The sequence below is a fragment of the Saccopteryx leptura genome, chromosome 1 (genome assembly GCF_036850995.1).
Source record: "Saccopteryx leptura isolate mSacLep1 chromosome 1, mSacLep1_pri_phased_curated, whole genome shotgun sequence".
NCBI classification, from domain to species: domain Eukaryota; kingdom Metazoa; phylum Chordata; class Mammalia; order Chiroptera; family Emballonuridae; genus Saccopteryx; species Saccopteryx leptura.
This window is the reverse complement of record NC_089503.1, coordinates 367,074,115-367,088,060: the sequence shown is the minus strand read 5'-3', so window position 1 is coordinate 367,088,060 and position 13,946 is coordinate 367,074,115. Positions and strand designations below refer to the sequence as shown.

The following is a 13,946-nucleotide window of genomic DNA, read 5'->3' as shown; positions in this document are numbered from 1 at the left end:
GTTTTTTAAAAACATCTCTGCAGTACACCAAAATATTAATAGTCGTTCCCCTAGAGGAAGGGTGGGGACTTGGGGATAGAAGGGCTTTCACTTTAAATATTTGGGTATTGTTTCATTTTTTTAAACATAAACTGATTATGTTCTCTCCATATATCTTTAAACATTTACGAAAACTTTTGAAAACTGCTTAAAACTAAAAGTTCTAGTAATAGATAATGAACAGATGAAACATTTAATTGTAAGAAGTATGCAGCCTTCGGGGAACTTAGCATGACATTAATCAGTGGACCATGTTTAGCTCTTAAATAAACTTGACAAGCAGTTAATTGCTGTAGTCCAGATGTGGGAAGGTCACTCCAGGTTGGCTTGGTCGTGGGCATAACTGGAAATGAGAGGCTCATAGTTTGCTTACTCATTTGCTTTCCTCGTACCACGGATGTAAATAGTAAGCATGAGCATTTTATTTTGTTGTGTGTGGTCCTAAATAGGACACGGAGATGTGTACAAGTGGAGTTATGGTTTCTTGTGTGGATTCTGTAGTGTACAGAAGGTACCAGAATAAACCCAAAATGTATTATTAATTCATCTGGAAAGCAGGGATATATAATGCCTATCTATTTTCCATTTGTGTCTGCGATGGTTCACCCAGAGAAACAGAAGGGTCTGTGTGTCTTTTTCCCCCTGGGCCACAGAACATCAGTGAGAGGCGCTGCCTGGCCCACAGAGTGTGTGTGCAGACTGACTGGGCAGGAAACTGGGCCTCTTTTCTCTGTGATATCACAGGAACACCTCTGTCTGTGAGACACTGTGAACAAGCTCGTGTGTTGTGTGGGCTCAGTCAGCAGCAGCCATATTCCAGTTGGCACTTGGATTCTTTGCAGGAAACCGGGCATTTTAGACAACAAATTAATCTACATGGTAGTTGAATATGATTGTAAGATCTGTTGTTGTAAAGTTTAGTAACTCAATTTAGCTTTACAATAGGATTTTGTCATCCTTAGAAGGAGTTATTTATTTTGATGCTCTGGCCTTTTATTTACATCTTCGCTTCAGCATTTAGCTAGGAAGCCAGCTGTTAGTCCGAGAAGGTGCGATGACCGTGTTTGATTATGTGTTTTGTGCAGGCTTTCAAATTTTGGGGTTTTGGTTTTGTTTTGTTTTGCTTTCTCTCCTCTTTTCTTCTCTTTTCATTCTCATGATTAAGAAAGGCAGAGGCCCTGGCCGGTTGGCTCAGCGGTAGAGCGTCGGCCTGGCGTGCGGGGGACCCGGGTTTGATTCCTGGCCAGGGCACATAGGAGAAGCGCCCATTTGCTTCTCCACCCCCCCCTCCTTCCTCTCTGTCTCTCTCTTCCCCTCCCGCAGCCAAGGCTCCATTGGAGCAAAGATGGCCTGGGCGCTGGGGATGGCTCCTTGGCCTCTGCCCCAGGCGCTAGAGTGGCTCTGGTCGCGACAGAGCGACGCCCCAGAGGGACAGAGCATCGCCCCCTGGTGGGCGTGCCAGGTGGATCCCGGTCGGGCGCATGCGGGAGTCTGTCTGACTGTCTCTCCCCGTTTCCAGCTTCAGAAAAATAAAAAAAATAAAAAAAATAAAAGAAAGGCAGAGATGCTGACTGTAGATTTCATGCCCACGACCTTGAAACTTTAAACATTCTGGAGGATATTAGCTTAACTCCTTAAAAAAAAAAAAAAAAAAGAACAGACTTTTATTTTATTTTGTTCAATAAAGTGAAAAAGAAGTTATGTACTTTAAGCTTTCATAGTATATTAGGATAGTCTTTTTAAAAATTACTGTCATAGTGCCTGGCAAATACATGTCTTAGGTCTTGAACTCCCTTGCCTTTGAGTGTATGTCTGACAGCCTCTGGGCAGAGGGAGGAGTGGCTTGTTGTATGAGCATGAGCCATTTCACTTTCTGTTCCCCTCGAAGTGCCACTGCCTCAGCACGAGGAGAGTGGGCTGGGAACCTGCAGTCCCCTCAGACCCGCTGGGGCAGCGTACTCGTAGTTGGAGCTTAAATTTCACTGTACTGGTTGAATTCTGGGTTTTAAAAATATGTATTTCTCACCCAGTTTGGCTCTCATTACTGAAATACTTTAGTGTGTAATACATAGAGACTTTTTTTATAAGATAAATATATATTTTATTTTATTTGTTTTTAAACTTTATTTTTTAAAGATTTTATTTATTCATTTTAGAGAGAGGAAAGAGATAGAGAAAGAGAAGCGAGAGGGGGAGGGGTAGAGGAGCAGATGGTTGCCTCTCCTGTGTGACCTGACCGGGAATTGAACCCGAAACATCCGCACGCCAGGCTGACGCTCTACCACTAAGCCAACTGGTGTAGTCCATAGAGACTTTTAAACGGGACTTTAACATACACAGTTCTTATGAACGCATTGACTTCCAAACCTGTTTCACATAAGATACAATTCCACTGTACTGTCCCCCCAGTACATATGTGTGACCCCACATTGGTCTTTACTGGACTCATTGTTAGGAAAAGAAATATTTTCTCAGTTTTATAATTCTTACATTGGAAATCTTTTGCGAAACATGTTCTTATGAAAAGTTTGTTGATAATGCATTTATTATTCTCTTTGTACTCTGATAAAATTTTACCTCATTTGTTAAAATAGCTTATCAGTTTGTGCTTATGTACTCTTAGATTAGTTTTATAACATGGGAATACAACTTCTCTTCATATCTTTACAAAGAGTTTGTTTCCCATGAGTCTGTCGATTCAAACTGGCGCACAGGCAGACCCCAGTGATAACTGCGGGTTCAGCTCCAGGCCACCTCAATACAACGGGTCGTGCAGTGAAGCGAGGCAGAATCTTTTTGCTGGTGGAGGGTCTTGCCTTCAATTTGTAAAAGGAAACAAAACAACATCTGTAAAGCACAATGAAATGAAGCACAAGAAATGAGGTGTGCCTGCATATGTCTGCAATGCAATGTTAATCTGTTGGAGCTGGAGAGGTTGATCTCCTCCCTGTGTTAACTAGAGAGAGGTGTAGAAGTTTATTTAAAAAAACCCAAAAACCTCAGGAATACATGCTGTTCTGTCATTCTTTTTGGGATTAATGGTCCTGAGATTTCTCTTAAGAAGATATGCTTCATATAATAGTTAACAGAATGTGAGTAGTTTATTATTATCTAGCTTATGAAGTCACTTCTAAGATTGCTCCATAATTTAATACCTGGAGTCATCCTTAGAGTGAATATACTTAATCAAGTACATCTTTAGGTTCTTTAAACCTTGACTTTCTGGTATCGACCTGGGTGTGGTTATTTTCGGTGTGAGTGAGTAGACTCGTAGACAGCGCTGGTTTTTACTAAAGCAGCATTTTCCACCTCGGCACTGTTAGCATCAGGGGCTGGATAGTTCTTTGTTATGGTGGCTGTCCTATGCATTGTAGGATGGTCAGCACCCTCCCAGGCTTGTACCTGTACCCGCTAGAGGCCGTAGCACCCTCCTATAACCCTGTAGACATTGCCTGCTGTCCTCGAGGCAGAATCAGCCTGGTTGGAGACCACTGCACTACGGGAGCCTGTGACAGACCCCAGGCACATGGCTCTGGTGGGGCGCTTTACTGAACAGAGCGAGCGGGTTGCAGCCAAGCTGTGACCTATTTGTGCAAACATAAATAGGAAACTAATCTTTGGGTGTCACATTACAGTTGTTCAGGTGCTTTATATATACTATCTCATTTGAAACTGAAACAGTCTGATGTGGATATTAATTATCACATAGGAGTCTGAGACGTGGGTACTTGTAGAAACCGAAAGATAAAAGTTTAAGGTGTAATACCTGAAACAATCTCCCTAAAGAAAGCAAATGGAGTTCATGAAAAAAAAAATTGAAACTATAGCTTAAATTCTTCAGCACCCCAGACCTCTCCTTCCTGGCGTCCGGATTCGCCAGGTGCTACCGGGAACAGGTGGTCCCCGTGCCGGGCCTGTCGGTGAAGGCGTTGGCGTTGACTGCGTGAGAACTCCGGCTTCCACAATTACTCGGACTTTGTTTCTCTCTTCAAATTGAAACCTCCTAGCACAGGAGGGAATAACGTGTCCCGTGGTTCCCTCAGCTCTGCCCGATGGCCTGGACCTGGAGGTGCTGAAGGGAGTGGTGACAGCAGGGAGGGGAGGGAGCAGTCACCTAGTGAGTCGTCCGCTTGCATAGGGGCCATCAAGCACCTTTTATTTTTTTTAGAAATTAAACTTAATGGGGTGACACTGGTTCATAAGAACACATAGGTTTCAAGTAAACATATCTATAGTATTTGAATTGTTGATTGCATTGTGTGCTCAACACCCACAGTCCTATATTCACTTTAATATTGGTACTATTACACCTTCACTGAATATTTAATATTCAGTCTTTAAATATTGAACCCAAACCCAGGACGTTGTTTTCCTTTTTTCCCCTGTTTTTATCGACAGAAATTGATTTCACTACAACATTTCAGATCCTGATATCTCCTTTTGTTTTAAATTAGGTTGTTGCATCTGCCCTTGTCTCTGACGGCCTTGAAGTTGAAGGCTTTGTGGTTATCTGACAACCAGTCCCAGCCTCTGCTCACGTTCCAGACAGACACAGACCACACCACGGGAGAGAAGATTTTAACCTGTGTCTTACTGCCTCAGCTGCCTTCTGAACCTGCTTACCAAGGTGAGTTGAAGGACCACATTCATCTGGCCGTCAGAACCAGTAGGAGTTATTCTCTCTCTCTACCACCTCTTATCTCACACATGACTGTCCTGTGTCCAGTTCTGTCCCTACAGCTAGCCCAGGGTTGGTCACTGTGGGTCCCCTCTGGGGAGGTTCCCCTGCATCTTTGCAGAAAAAGTACCTCTCATACCTTTGTATCGTGGCTGATATTCCTTGAACACCCTCTTGATTTTGAGTGATAGCTAAGGATGAAAGTACAAATACTCCCAAAACAGGTAACATTAACTTAAAATCTGAACTTACGGTTTGGAGCATTAGCAAACTGTTAAGCCAGTACGTTGTTTTGAGTCATTATACCCTGGCTTTTAAAACTATGCACACTAACATCAAATTGATGTTATAAGTCCTTTGCTGAGCGCTGATTTTGATGGGCGAGAACAAGAGTGCTCTGGGAGAAGAAGAGTCCCCTAAGTGGAAGGGCCCCAAAGCTACCTTGCCCATCCCACCCTTGTTAGATGAGCTTTCAAGACCCTGAGAGAAAATGTGGTAGAATGTGTTCTAAGGCAAGTACTAGTATCCAACATGTGCAGTCCCATCACTCTCATGATAAAGTTTTGAACTTAGTGTATAGAACAGAATTATGAAAATGAACTCTACAGTGTGTCCGTAAAGTCATGGTGCACTTTTGACCGGTCACAGGAAAGCAACAAAAGATGATAGAAATGTGAAATCACCAAATAAAAGGAAAACCCTCCCAGTTTCATCCCTATTCAGTGCAGTTCGATGTGGGCTAATGCACAGATTTTTTAGGGCTCCTTAGGTAGCTATCCCGTATAGCCTCTACAGACTCATCACTGACTGATGGCCTACCAGAACGGGGTTTCTCCACCAAACTGCCGGTTTCCTTCAACTGCTTATCCCACCGAGTAATGTTATTCCTATGTGGTGGCGCTTCGTTATAAATGCGCCGATATTCACATTGCACTTTGGTCACAGATTCGAATTTAGTGAGCCACAGAACACACTGAACTTTCCTCTGTACCGTCCACATCTCGACTGGCATGGCCGTGGGCTGCTCCGCTTGTATACACGGTGTTAGGTCATCATCTGCGCATGCGCACATGCTGCCACATCATCCTACAGAAACTGGGAAGGTTTTCCTTTTATTTGGTGCAGATTTCACATTTCTATCGTCTTTTGTTGCTTTCCTGTGACCGGTCAAAAGTGCACCATGACTTTATGGACACACTGTATATTATGACATGCTGTAAGGAAATAGTAAACATATTAACTTAGTAGATATTTATATGATCTCAGATAAAATTATGCATCATTGAAAAGGCAACTCAGTCACAGGCCTTTTTCTATTTTTTTTCTTTTTAACTTTTTTTTTTTTTTTTGACAGATGGAGAGTCAGAGGAACAGATAGGGACAGACAGACAGACAGGAAGGGAGAAATGAGAAGCATTAGTTCTTCATTGAGGCTCCTTAGTTGTTCATTGATTGCTTTCTTATATGTGCTTAGATTGGGGGGCTACAGCAGAGTGAGTGGCCACTTGCTCGAGCCAGAAACCTTGGGCTCAGGCCAGTGACCTTGGGCTTCAAGGCTGCGATCTTTGGGCTCAAGCTGGCAACCATGGGGTCATGTCTGTGACCCCACACTCAAGCCACCGTTTCTGCGCTCAAGCTGGATGAGCCCACGCTCAAGTTGGTGATCTCAGGGTTTCGAACCCGGGTCCTCTGTATCCTAGACCGATGCTCTATCCACTGTGCAACCGCCTGCTTAGGCTTTTTAACTTTTTAAATTACTCCATAGCAGTTTTCCATCACACAGAGCCAAGCTCCCTGCTGATGTCGTCTTTGTCATGACAGAGAACCTGCCTCGCTGTGGGGCCCTGGAGAGCCTGGTGAGTGACGTGTCCGATGAGGCCTGGAACGAGCGCGCAGTGAACCGAGTCAGTGCCATTCGATTTTTGGAAGATGAAAAGGATGAAGAAGACAGTGAAACGGTATGCAAAGGGAGGTTCTTGGCCTTGGAATCCATTTAACTCTTGGAAGTTCCAAATGTAAAAAGCCCTTCCAGACTCCGCATGGCACATAATAAGGAGTTCTTGTGTTTTCAACTAGTCTGTTTTCTCTTTTGCTTTGAGTGTTTTAGAATTTTTAGAAGACAGATTTGGTATGGATTTGCCAAATGTGTTTAAGGCACATGGAGCCTTTGTGTTCTTTTGTTTGACTAGTTTATGGTACCTCTTTTTCTTTATATGTGATGGTTTCTCCTCCTGTCTCCACTGTTTTCTTAAAATTTGATATTTCTTTTTTGTTGTTCTCAGTAAATTAAATTCCTTCCCACCCCTACCCCCATTGACAACTGAGTCATGTTGACTCCATTCACTTCTCACGGTGTGAATAGCTTGCCTTCGGTTGCCTGGACTTCATCTCTCTTCCATGTTACCATCTGCTCTTCACTTTGTGCCAAACGCTTGTGACCTCAATGGGATGGCTCAGCAAGGTCTCACTCAGAAATCAGGCCTTTCTCTCCTCCACACTTGGAAGTGTCTCTCAGCCACCCAGCATCTCCAAGAGTCTGTGGAAGCTCCTGAAATCCCTCCTACAAACTGATTTGGGCTTCTTAAACTCTGCTGATGGAGATTTTCATAAGCAGAGCTTCGAGGGAGTACGCACAGCCCACAAAGCAAAGGGTGGTTTTTGAATTATTACCTGTTAGTCTCTGTTATCCCAGCTGTCACCAACTGGGATTTTGTCCACTTACAAAAGGAGAATGCAAACCTGGAATTAGGCGTGACCAAATCACTTCAGCATAAATGGCTCCTTACTGCTTATCTCATGACTCCTTGGAGTGTGATTGTCTCACCAGGTGCTTGATGGCCTCTGTGGCGCTCTTATTTTATTAGCCTACTTTAGCTTCTCCTGAATCTTCTGGACGGACTGTTTAAAGCAGTGGCAGTCAACCTGGTCCCTACCGCCCACTAGTGGGCGTTCAGCTTTCATGCTGGGCGGTAGCGGAGCAACCAAAGTATAAATAAAAAGATAGATTTAACTATAGTAAGTTGTTTTATAAAGATTTATTCTGCCAAACTTAGTGAAAATCCAACATAAAGTACTTGGTAAGTAATTATTATTATATACTTTAACTTGCTGTAACTCTGCTTTATAAATTTTATAAGTAGTTACTTCCCTACTTTATAAATCACCATTACTGTGGAACTGGTGGGCGGTTAGAAAATTTTACTACTAACAGAGATACAGAAGTGGGCGGTAGGTATAAAAAGGTTGACTACCCCTGATTTAAAGGATGACAATGCCCTTTTATGAGCGAAAGAGCGTGTAACGTGAAATAAATGTCATTCATGCCTAGCTCTGTGGTCTGTAGAAGACTGTGAACTTTCTTCAGTAGGTCGGATAAATAGCACACACTGCAGCAAAATAAGAAAAGAATCCCAGTTCCCTTGTTCCTCTTTTCCTTCAACTTTCCTTCCTCCAGGGCTGAAGGAAGCCAGAGCCAGTTTGGGGAATGGAACATCATAGTGATCTTAATTTGGTATTTTTTCACTTATCTATTTTTTCCCCTTCATACCCCATAATTGCATCTTGTGAATCTATTTTTCCCCTCGCTTTTCATGGAACTTTATTATTATCAGGCAATACAGTCATATTTTAAAAAGTGTTCTTTTATTCTGAAAGTAACCCTCTATCTTGCCTAGATAAGCTATAGCAACACTTTCATCTTCCATTAACTGCTAGCGAGCACCCCTCCTCCGGAGGAAGCCTTCTCGCCCCCTGGCGCCCTGTCTAGGGGAAGGCGAGATTTGCGTTGGAATGCCAGCCTCGGAAAGAGTAATGCGGTCAGACCACTCACTCGCTCCACCCTTTGCTTGCAGAGAACACTCCAGAGGCGGGCCACTCCACACCCCGGGGAATTAAAGAATATGAAAAAGACAGTGGAGAATTTACGGAACGACATGAATGCTGCTAAAGGACTGGATTCAAACAAAAACGAGGTCAATCGTGCCATGGACCGAGTGACCACTTCTGTGTAGAGCCTCACCTCCAGGTTTTACCTCCCGTGTCTTCCCTGCTGGTGAGGCGCTCCTGCCTCGCGGGAGCCTCCTGCAGCCCGTCTTCGCCAGAACCCCGCGCACCGGCCCCCAGGTCGCGTGTTGGGACGCTGCTCTCTCCGAGGAAGTGCCTTACTCTCACCCGTCAGCCCGTGGTCTCCCAGCCTGAAGTTCTTTCCCTTTCCTAAGCTTCAGTTGTTTGTACTGAGTAGAATACACTACTGTAAACATCTGGCCTTGGTTTTTGTCGTGTGTTATGGATCAGGGAGAGCAAGAAGGGGACTTGTTATCCTCCTCCCTCCACGAAGTGCTGGGGCATTTTGAGCCCAAGTTCTCTTGGACCTACTGATGAGAGATAGTTTTATGTATGGGGGGAAATTTGATACTTTCTTAAACCTTTTGGCAGCTCAGATGGTGTAAATTTAAAAATTTTGTATAGGTATTTCGTAACAAAATATATGTATTTCTTTTTTTGTTTTGTTATTTTTATCCTGAAAACGGTACATATTTTAGTATTTGTGCAGAAAACAAAAAACAGTCCCGAAGTATTTGTTCTTATTTGTACCATCCACTGTGCCTTACTGTACCCTGTGTCATGTCAGGTCCCTTGTACCCAATGGCACCCTTGGGCAGTGAGAAAAGACGAGGAATGTGGTACTTTGTACAGCAGTGTGGGATTGCAGTAAGTGATCTACCTGGCGAATTTGTTTTTAACCAAAAAGAAGTTACCACCGATTTGTAAATTATATTGGGTGATTTTATAAAAGATAAACCAAAAGGATTAGGCTGATGATATTTCATATCTTATACTTTAACTTTTCATATATGAGTCTCTTATAATGAGGGCAGTATCTGATTGTTCCCACTGGGAAGGTATGTGCCATTTCTTAAATAAAATAGAACAGAAAAGCACAAAAAGAGAAAACTGATTTTGTAATTCAGTGGGTAAATAAATTATGTACTGCAAAGGAAAGTATGATTTTTACTGAGAAAGCTTTAAAAGTTTTATATGGAGATATAAAACCACAATAAATCAAAATAACCTACCCTGTACTAGAAATGTTGCTATTTTTATAAGTGCAATGTAATTTGTAAATAGAGTTTTAATCAAAATGTAACAAAATATTGCTTCAAGTTTTCATTTTAACTCTGCTAATTTAAGGGGTGTGGAGTTTATTGGTGTGTTTCCACTGATGTCTTTTTGGGGGGGGGTGGATATGATGTGATAAAAGAGGAATGGGAAGTGCCAGTCACCATGTGGCATCTAGGAAAATCATGTCATTGGTTCTTTGTTTTCTCTCCATGAAATAAAGTTACCCTGGACATTAGCCATACAGTTTTTAAAAATTAATTACTGCCTTGCATATTCGAATGAGAGCAGGTAGCCGGGCTTTTTGACAATGCATTCCCTTCCATTAAGTGTTAAAACCACCGGTCAGCTGTGAATGAACAGCCTGTGGGACTCATAGTCACTGGGCCTTCTCCCACATGGGACAGAACCCAGAGTTGCCCTTCCGCTCTGGGTCATAACTTGTGAGTTGTGGCATCTGGCCGATTGGACTCCTTAGAAACATGGTTTCCATCAACCAGCCAATACCTTCTTTCATTACTATGCATCTTACTGAATTCATTTTGCTTTTTAAGGTGTGTGTGTGTTTTAAATTTATTTATTGGTTTGGAAGTATATGGCATATAAGTGGACTTTGATGTGTTGGTTTTCTACCTCATTCCCTAATCTGGGTTCCAATTGTCTTTTCTCTATTTTAAGAGTTTGGCCTATCCTGTTTTAGGAGATAATGTCACTAACTCATGGGCTGATTGGTAAGCACATTGGGTATATTTAAGGCAAGCTGTCTTCACCCTGAAGAACAAATAGAACTTCCATAGTGTTTCTTTTTCTTTGTTTCTTTTCATATAAAGCCCACACTTGACTACTCGGTTTGTCATGGTTTTAGTGGATTAGAGGTGGGCAGAATAGTGGGTGCTTAAAGTTTTTTAGGAAATGTTACGCATCTAATTATTTGTTTCCTTTGGCCTATCTCCTGTATTTTCCCTTCCCCTGTGTTTTCTATTTTCTTTTCTGTTTTTCAGATTTAGTGTTTTCACCCTTTCTTGAGTGGAAAAAGTTACTTTTAATCATTTATTCTGCGTGATACTTACCTTCAGGCTGTGGCCAGACTTTCAACTTCACCATGGAAACAGCACCAACCTATCAGACCCAACTCAGGAACACGCCTGCCTTTTCCAAAGATCCCCGTGTTGTTATTATAAGGAAAAGTTAATTCCATGAAAGGGGCCCCTTCCCTTGTGAGGCGAGCTCCAGAAGCTCCTGCCCTCTCCCAGGGGAAGGGGAGACCCCCTGTTGGTCTTGTGGAAGTGGTGGGTGGAGAAGCAGGAAAGATTAGTATGACCTGTTCACCCACTTTTTTCATAGCCCCTTAGTTTTTCTTTTGAGCAAGGAAATTACACCTAAGTAGATAAAGTCATCCCAGTTTAGAGGGGGGAAGATACTGGAAGTCATTGATGATGAAAAGAGAGACAGGTAAGAAAACCAGAACTAGTATTTGCCTGGATGTTTTGCTTTTTTCTGGAAAGTCCGGAGGCGTGGTCCGCGCCAGCCCCGCCTGTGTGTGTGTGAAAGCGCCCTGGGCAGGCAGCGCAGGGGGCGTGGCTCCCGCCGGCTGGTCACAGCCGTCCTGCCCTCCCTGCGAAACCTGCCACACCCGAGAGGACAGGCGGACTGGATGGGGTGGAGGCTGGGAGAATTCCTTCTCTGTCTCAAGTCACGCTGAACAGCCAATTCTAACCTTGCAAACATGACTGACAGCCCTGCGCTGGGCCACTGGCTGGTGTGTGAGGAGGCCACCCAAACCCGTCTCCCCGGGACAGCACCGGAGCGCTCAACGGGGAGGTGACAAGGGACATTGGCAGTGCCGGGACACACAGAGAGCTAAGATCTCACTTCAGCAGTGTTGACTGACCTCACACCCAGTTTTCCGAAGAGCCATTTAAAAAACCCAATACTTTTGATTATGGAGAATAAAATTTATGCCGAAGGGGAATTATATAACCAACCCCCTTAGCACCTGCCATCCAGCTTGAACAATTACCAGCACACGACCAATACGAAGCCATTTTAGAGGAACCAAATTAAGTTTTAACATACATTCATAAGAACCGAAGACTGCCCAGTGAAATAATTAAAAAGCTTAGGGGAAACAGAGAGCAGGTAAGCCTTTTAAAACAGCAGCACTCGGGGTTCAAGCCGCTGAGTCAGCATAGCATGGCTGTTGGCTCACACGGACCTAAGTTTAAACCCCGGTCCTGCCCCGTGGCTTGGGATAAGCGCTTAACTTCACCGGCCTCAGGCCCCTCATCTCTAAAATGGGCAGTCTGACTTTTTACAGACCCAGAGCGAGGATTGGTTGGGGGACATTAAAGAAGCTCACACGGAGTCTTGTTGTTCTAGCCCTGTTCCTAGAAGCCCTGCGGTTCCTGCCTGAGAGCCAGCAGTATTGGATCACCAGGTGGTGTATGCTCATCCCACATGAGGACACGTGCTCTCCTCCGGCAGCTACCTGGAAACTCTCACCTGGGCTATGACACACAGACCCTGAGCTATGGGATGGGTGGGGGACATTTGAACTTGTGAGGTCGGCTCACTTAGGTTAGCAACGGCCTTGCAGTCGCCCCCTCATTATACATGCATGGCCTGACTAGTTGGCTGTCCTCAAGGTAAAGCTAGTTTCTACCGAGAAACCATTAAACTCTTCATTGAGAAAAGAGTCTCTCTGGGTTCCCACACAACGCCCCCCTCTTGGCTGTGTCTTCGGTTTTCAAGGGTTTGGTCCCTTGTGCTCATTTGCTATCTTATCTCCAGTTCACCTCGGATGCCTGTAACATCTTCCTTATCTACTGTGTTCTGTCTCCGCTCTCTCAGGGGGAGACCTCTGAGGCTTTCATGTATCAGGAGAGGCAAGTGCAGTTAAGAAGTGGGTCCCCCGGGGAGGAGAAAAACCTCCCGTGTAAAATAAACAAACACAGCCAGCCGGACTGGAGGGTGGAGCACACGCCCCTCTCGCAGCCCTGTTTTCTGCTGTAAAAGCTGACAGCTGGCGTGAAAGGGAAACCAACCAGAAGAACCTGATCTGGCTGCTTCGGTTCAGCAGGCTGTGGGGAAGGCTGGAGACAGAGCTGCAACGCCCCCCCCCCCCCCCCCCCCCGCCCCCAGTTGGCCAGAAGGACAGGGTGGTTTTATACTGTGACAGCGGACAGTCACTGGGCGGCCAGGACGCTTGGGTTCTCACAGGGCACGAATCTGATTGGGTGGATCCTCCAAGGTTCTTCTGAGACATCGGCATCTAATTTCTCAACCAGTACCATTGACCCTTGAACAGGGTGGGAGTTCGGGACCCTGTCCCAAGTGCAGTCAAAAATTCACCTAACTTGTGACTACAGTCTAGTTAGCCCTTCACATCTGCAGATTCAACCAATCAGGAGCAGAAACGGATTTTTTTTTATCTGTGGTTGGGAATGCAAAAAACACTGTTTCTGGTCCTGGTCAGTTGAATCTGCAGATGTATAACCTACAGAAAAGAAACCCGTGAACGTGAAGGGGAAAGCCGGACTGTATTTACTGTGGGGGGAAATGTGCTTCTTGTGGAATCACGCGGTCCAAATTCACATTGTTCAGGGGTCATCTGTGACGACCTGCCCCTTGGCCTAGTGAAGTAGTGATTAAACGACTGCTGTTTACTGAGCACCCGCCATGCACTACACTCCGAGCTAACTGGACACGACCTCAGATTTCTGGAACAACCCCACGAGGTAGGTGCTGGCATTTTTGAGCTTTGCAAAGGAGAGAATTAAGATTCAATTAGTTTTCATGACTTTCCCAGGCTCAAGCAGTCAGTGACAAAGTTGGAATTCAAATTCACGTCTCTGTTAAATACAGTCTCTGATGTCAGTGACTCCTAATTTTGCTTTACACTCCCCCCCGCTGCGAAAATACTGGGAACCTGTAATTACGTTTCAAGTTGTATTTATCATAGTGGGGATGGTTCTGTTTTAATTTTCTGCAATTATTTAGGCCTAGGTGATGAACAAAAACTGGCATCAGGCTTGGTGAAACTTCATCACCATATGCGCAGACTGGGCCCCTCATTAGTATCCCCTTGTGGCAGCAAATGCTCTGACTCCGC

At 44.3% G+C, this 13,946-nt stretch overlaps 1 protein-coding gene across 1 annotated transcript in view; it reads left to right on the top strand.

Moving 5' to 3' along the window:
- The window catches only part of LRRC1 (leucine rich repeat containing 1), a 137,884-nt gene extending 127,723 nt beyond the window's left edge, over positions 1–10,161 (top strand). Inside the window, exons 12-14 of the mRNA XM_066359181.1 lie at positions 4,494–4,666; positions 6,539–6,675; positions 8,569–10,161. Coding sequence (XP_066215278.1) covers positions 4,494–4,666; positions 6,539–6,675; positions 8,569–8,727 — 469 coding nt within the window. The 3' untranslated portion in view covers positions 8,728–10,161. The remainder of the gene's footprint in view (positions 1–4,493; positions 4,667–6,538; positions 6,676–8,568) is intronic.
- Positions 10,162–13,946: the final 3,785 nt, after the last annotated feature.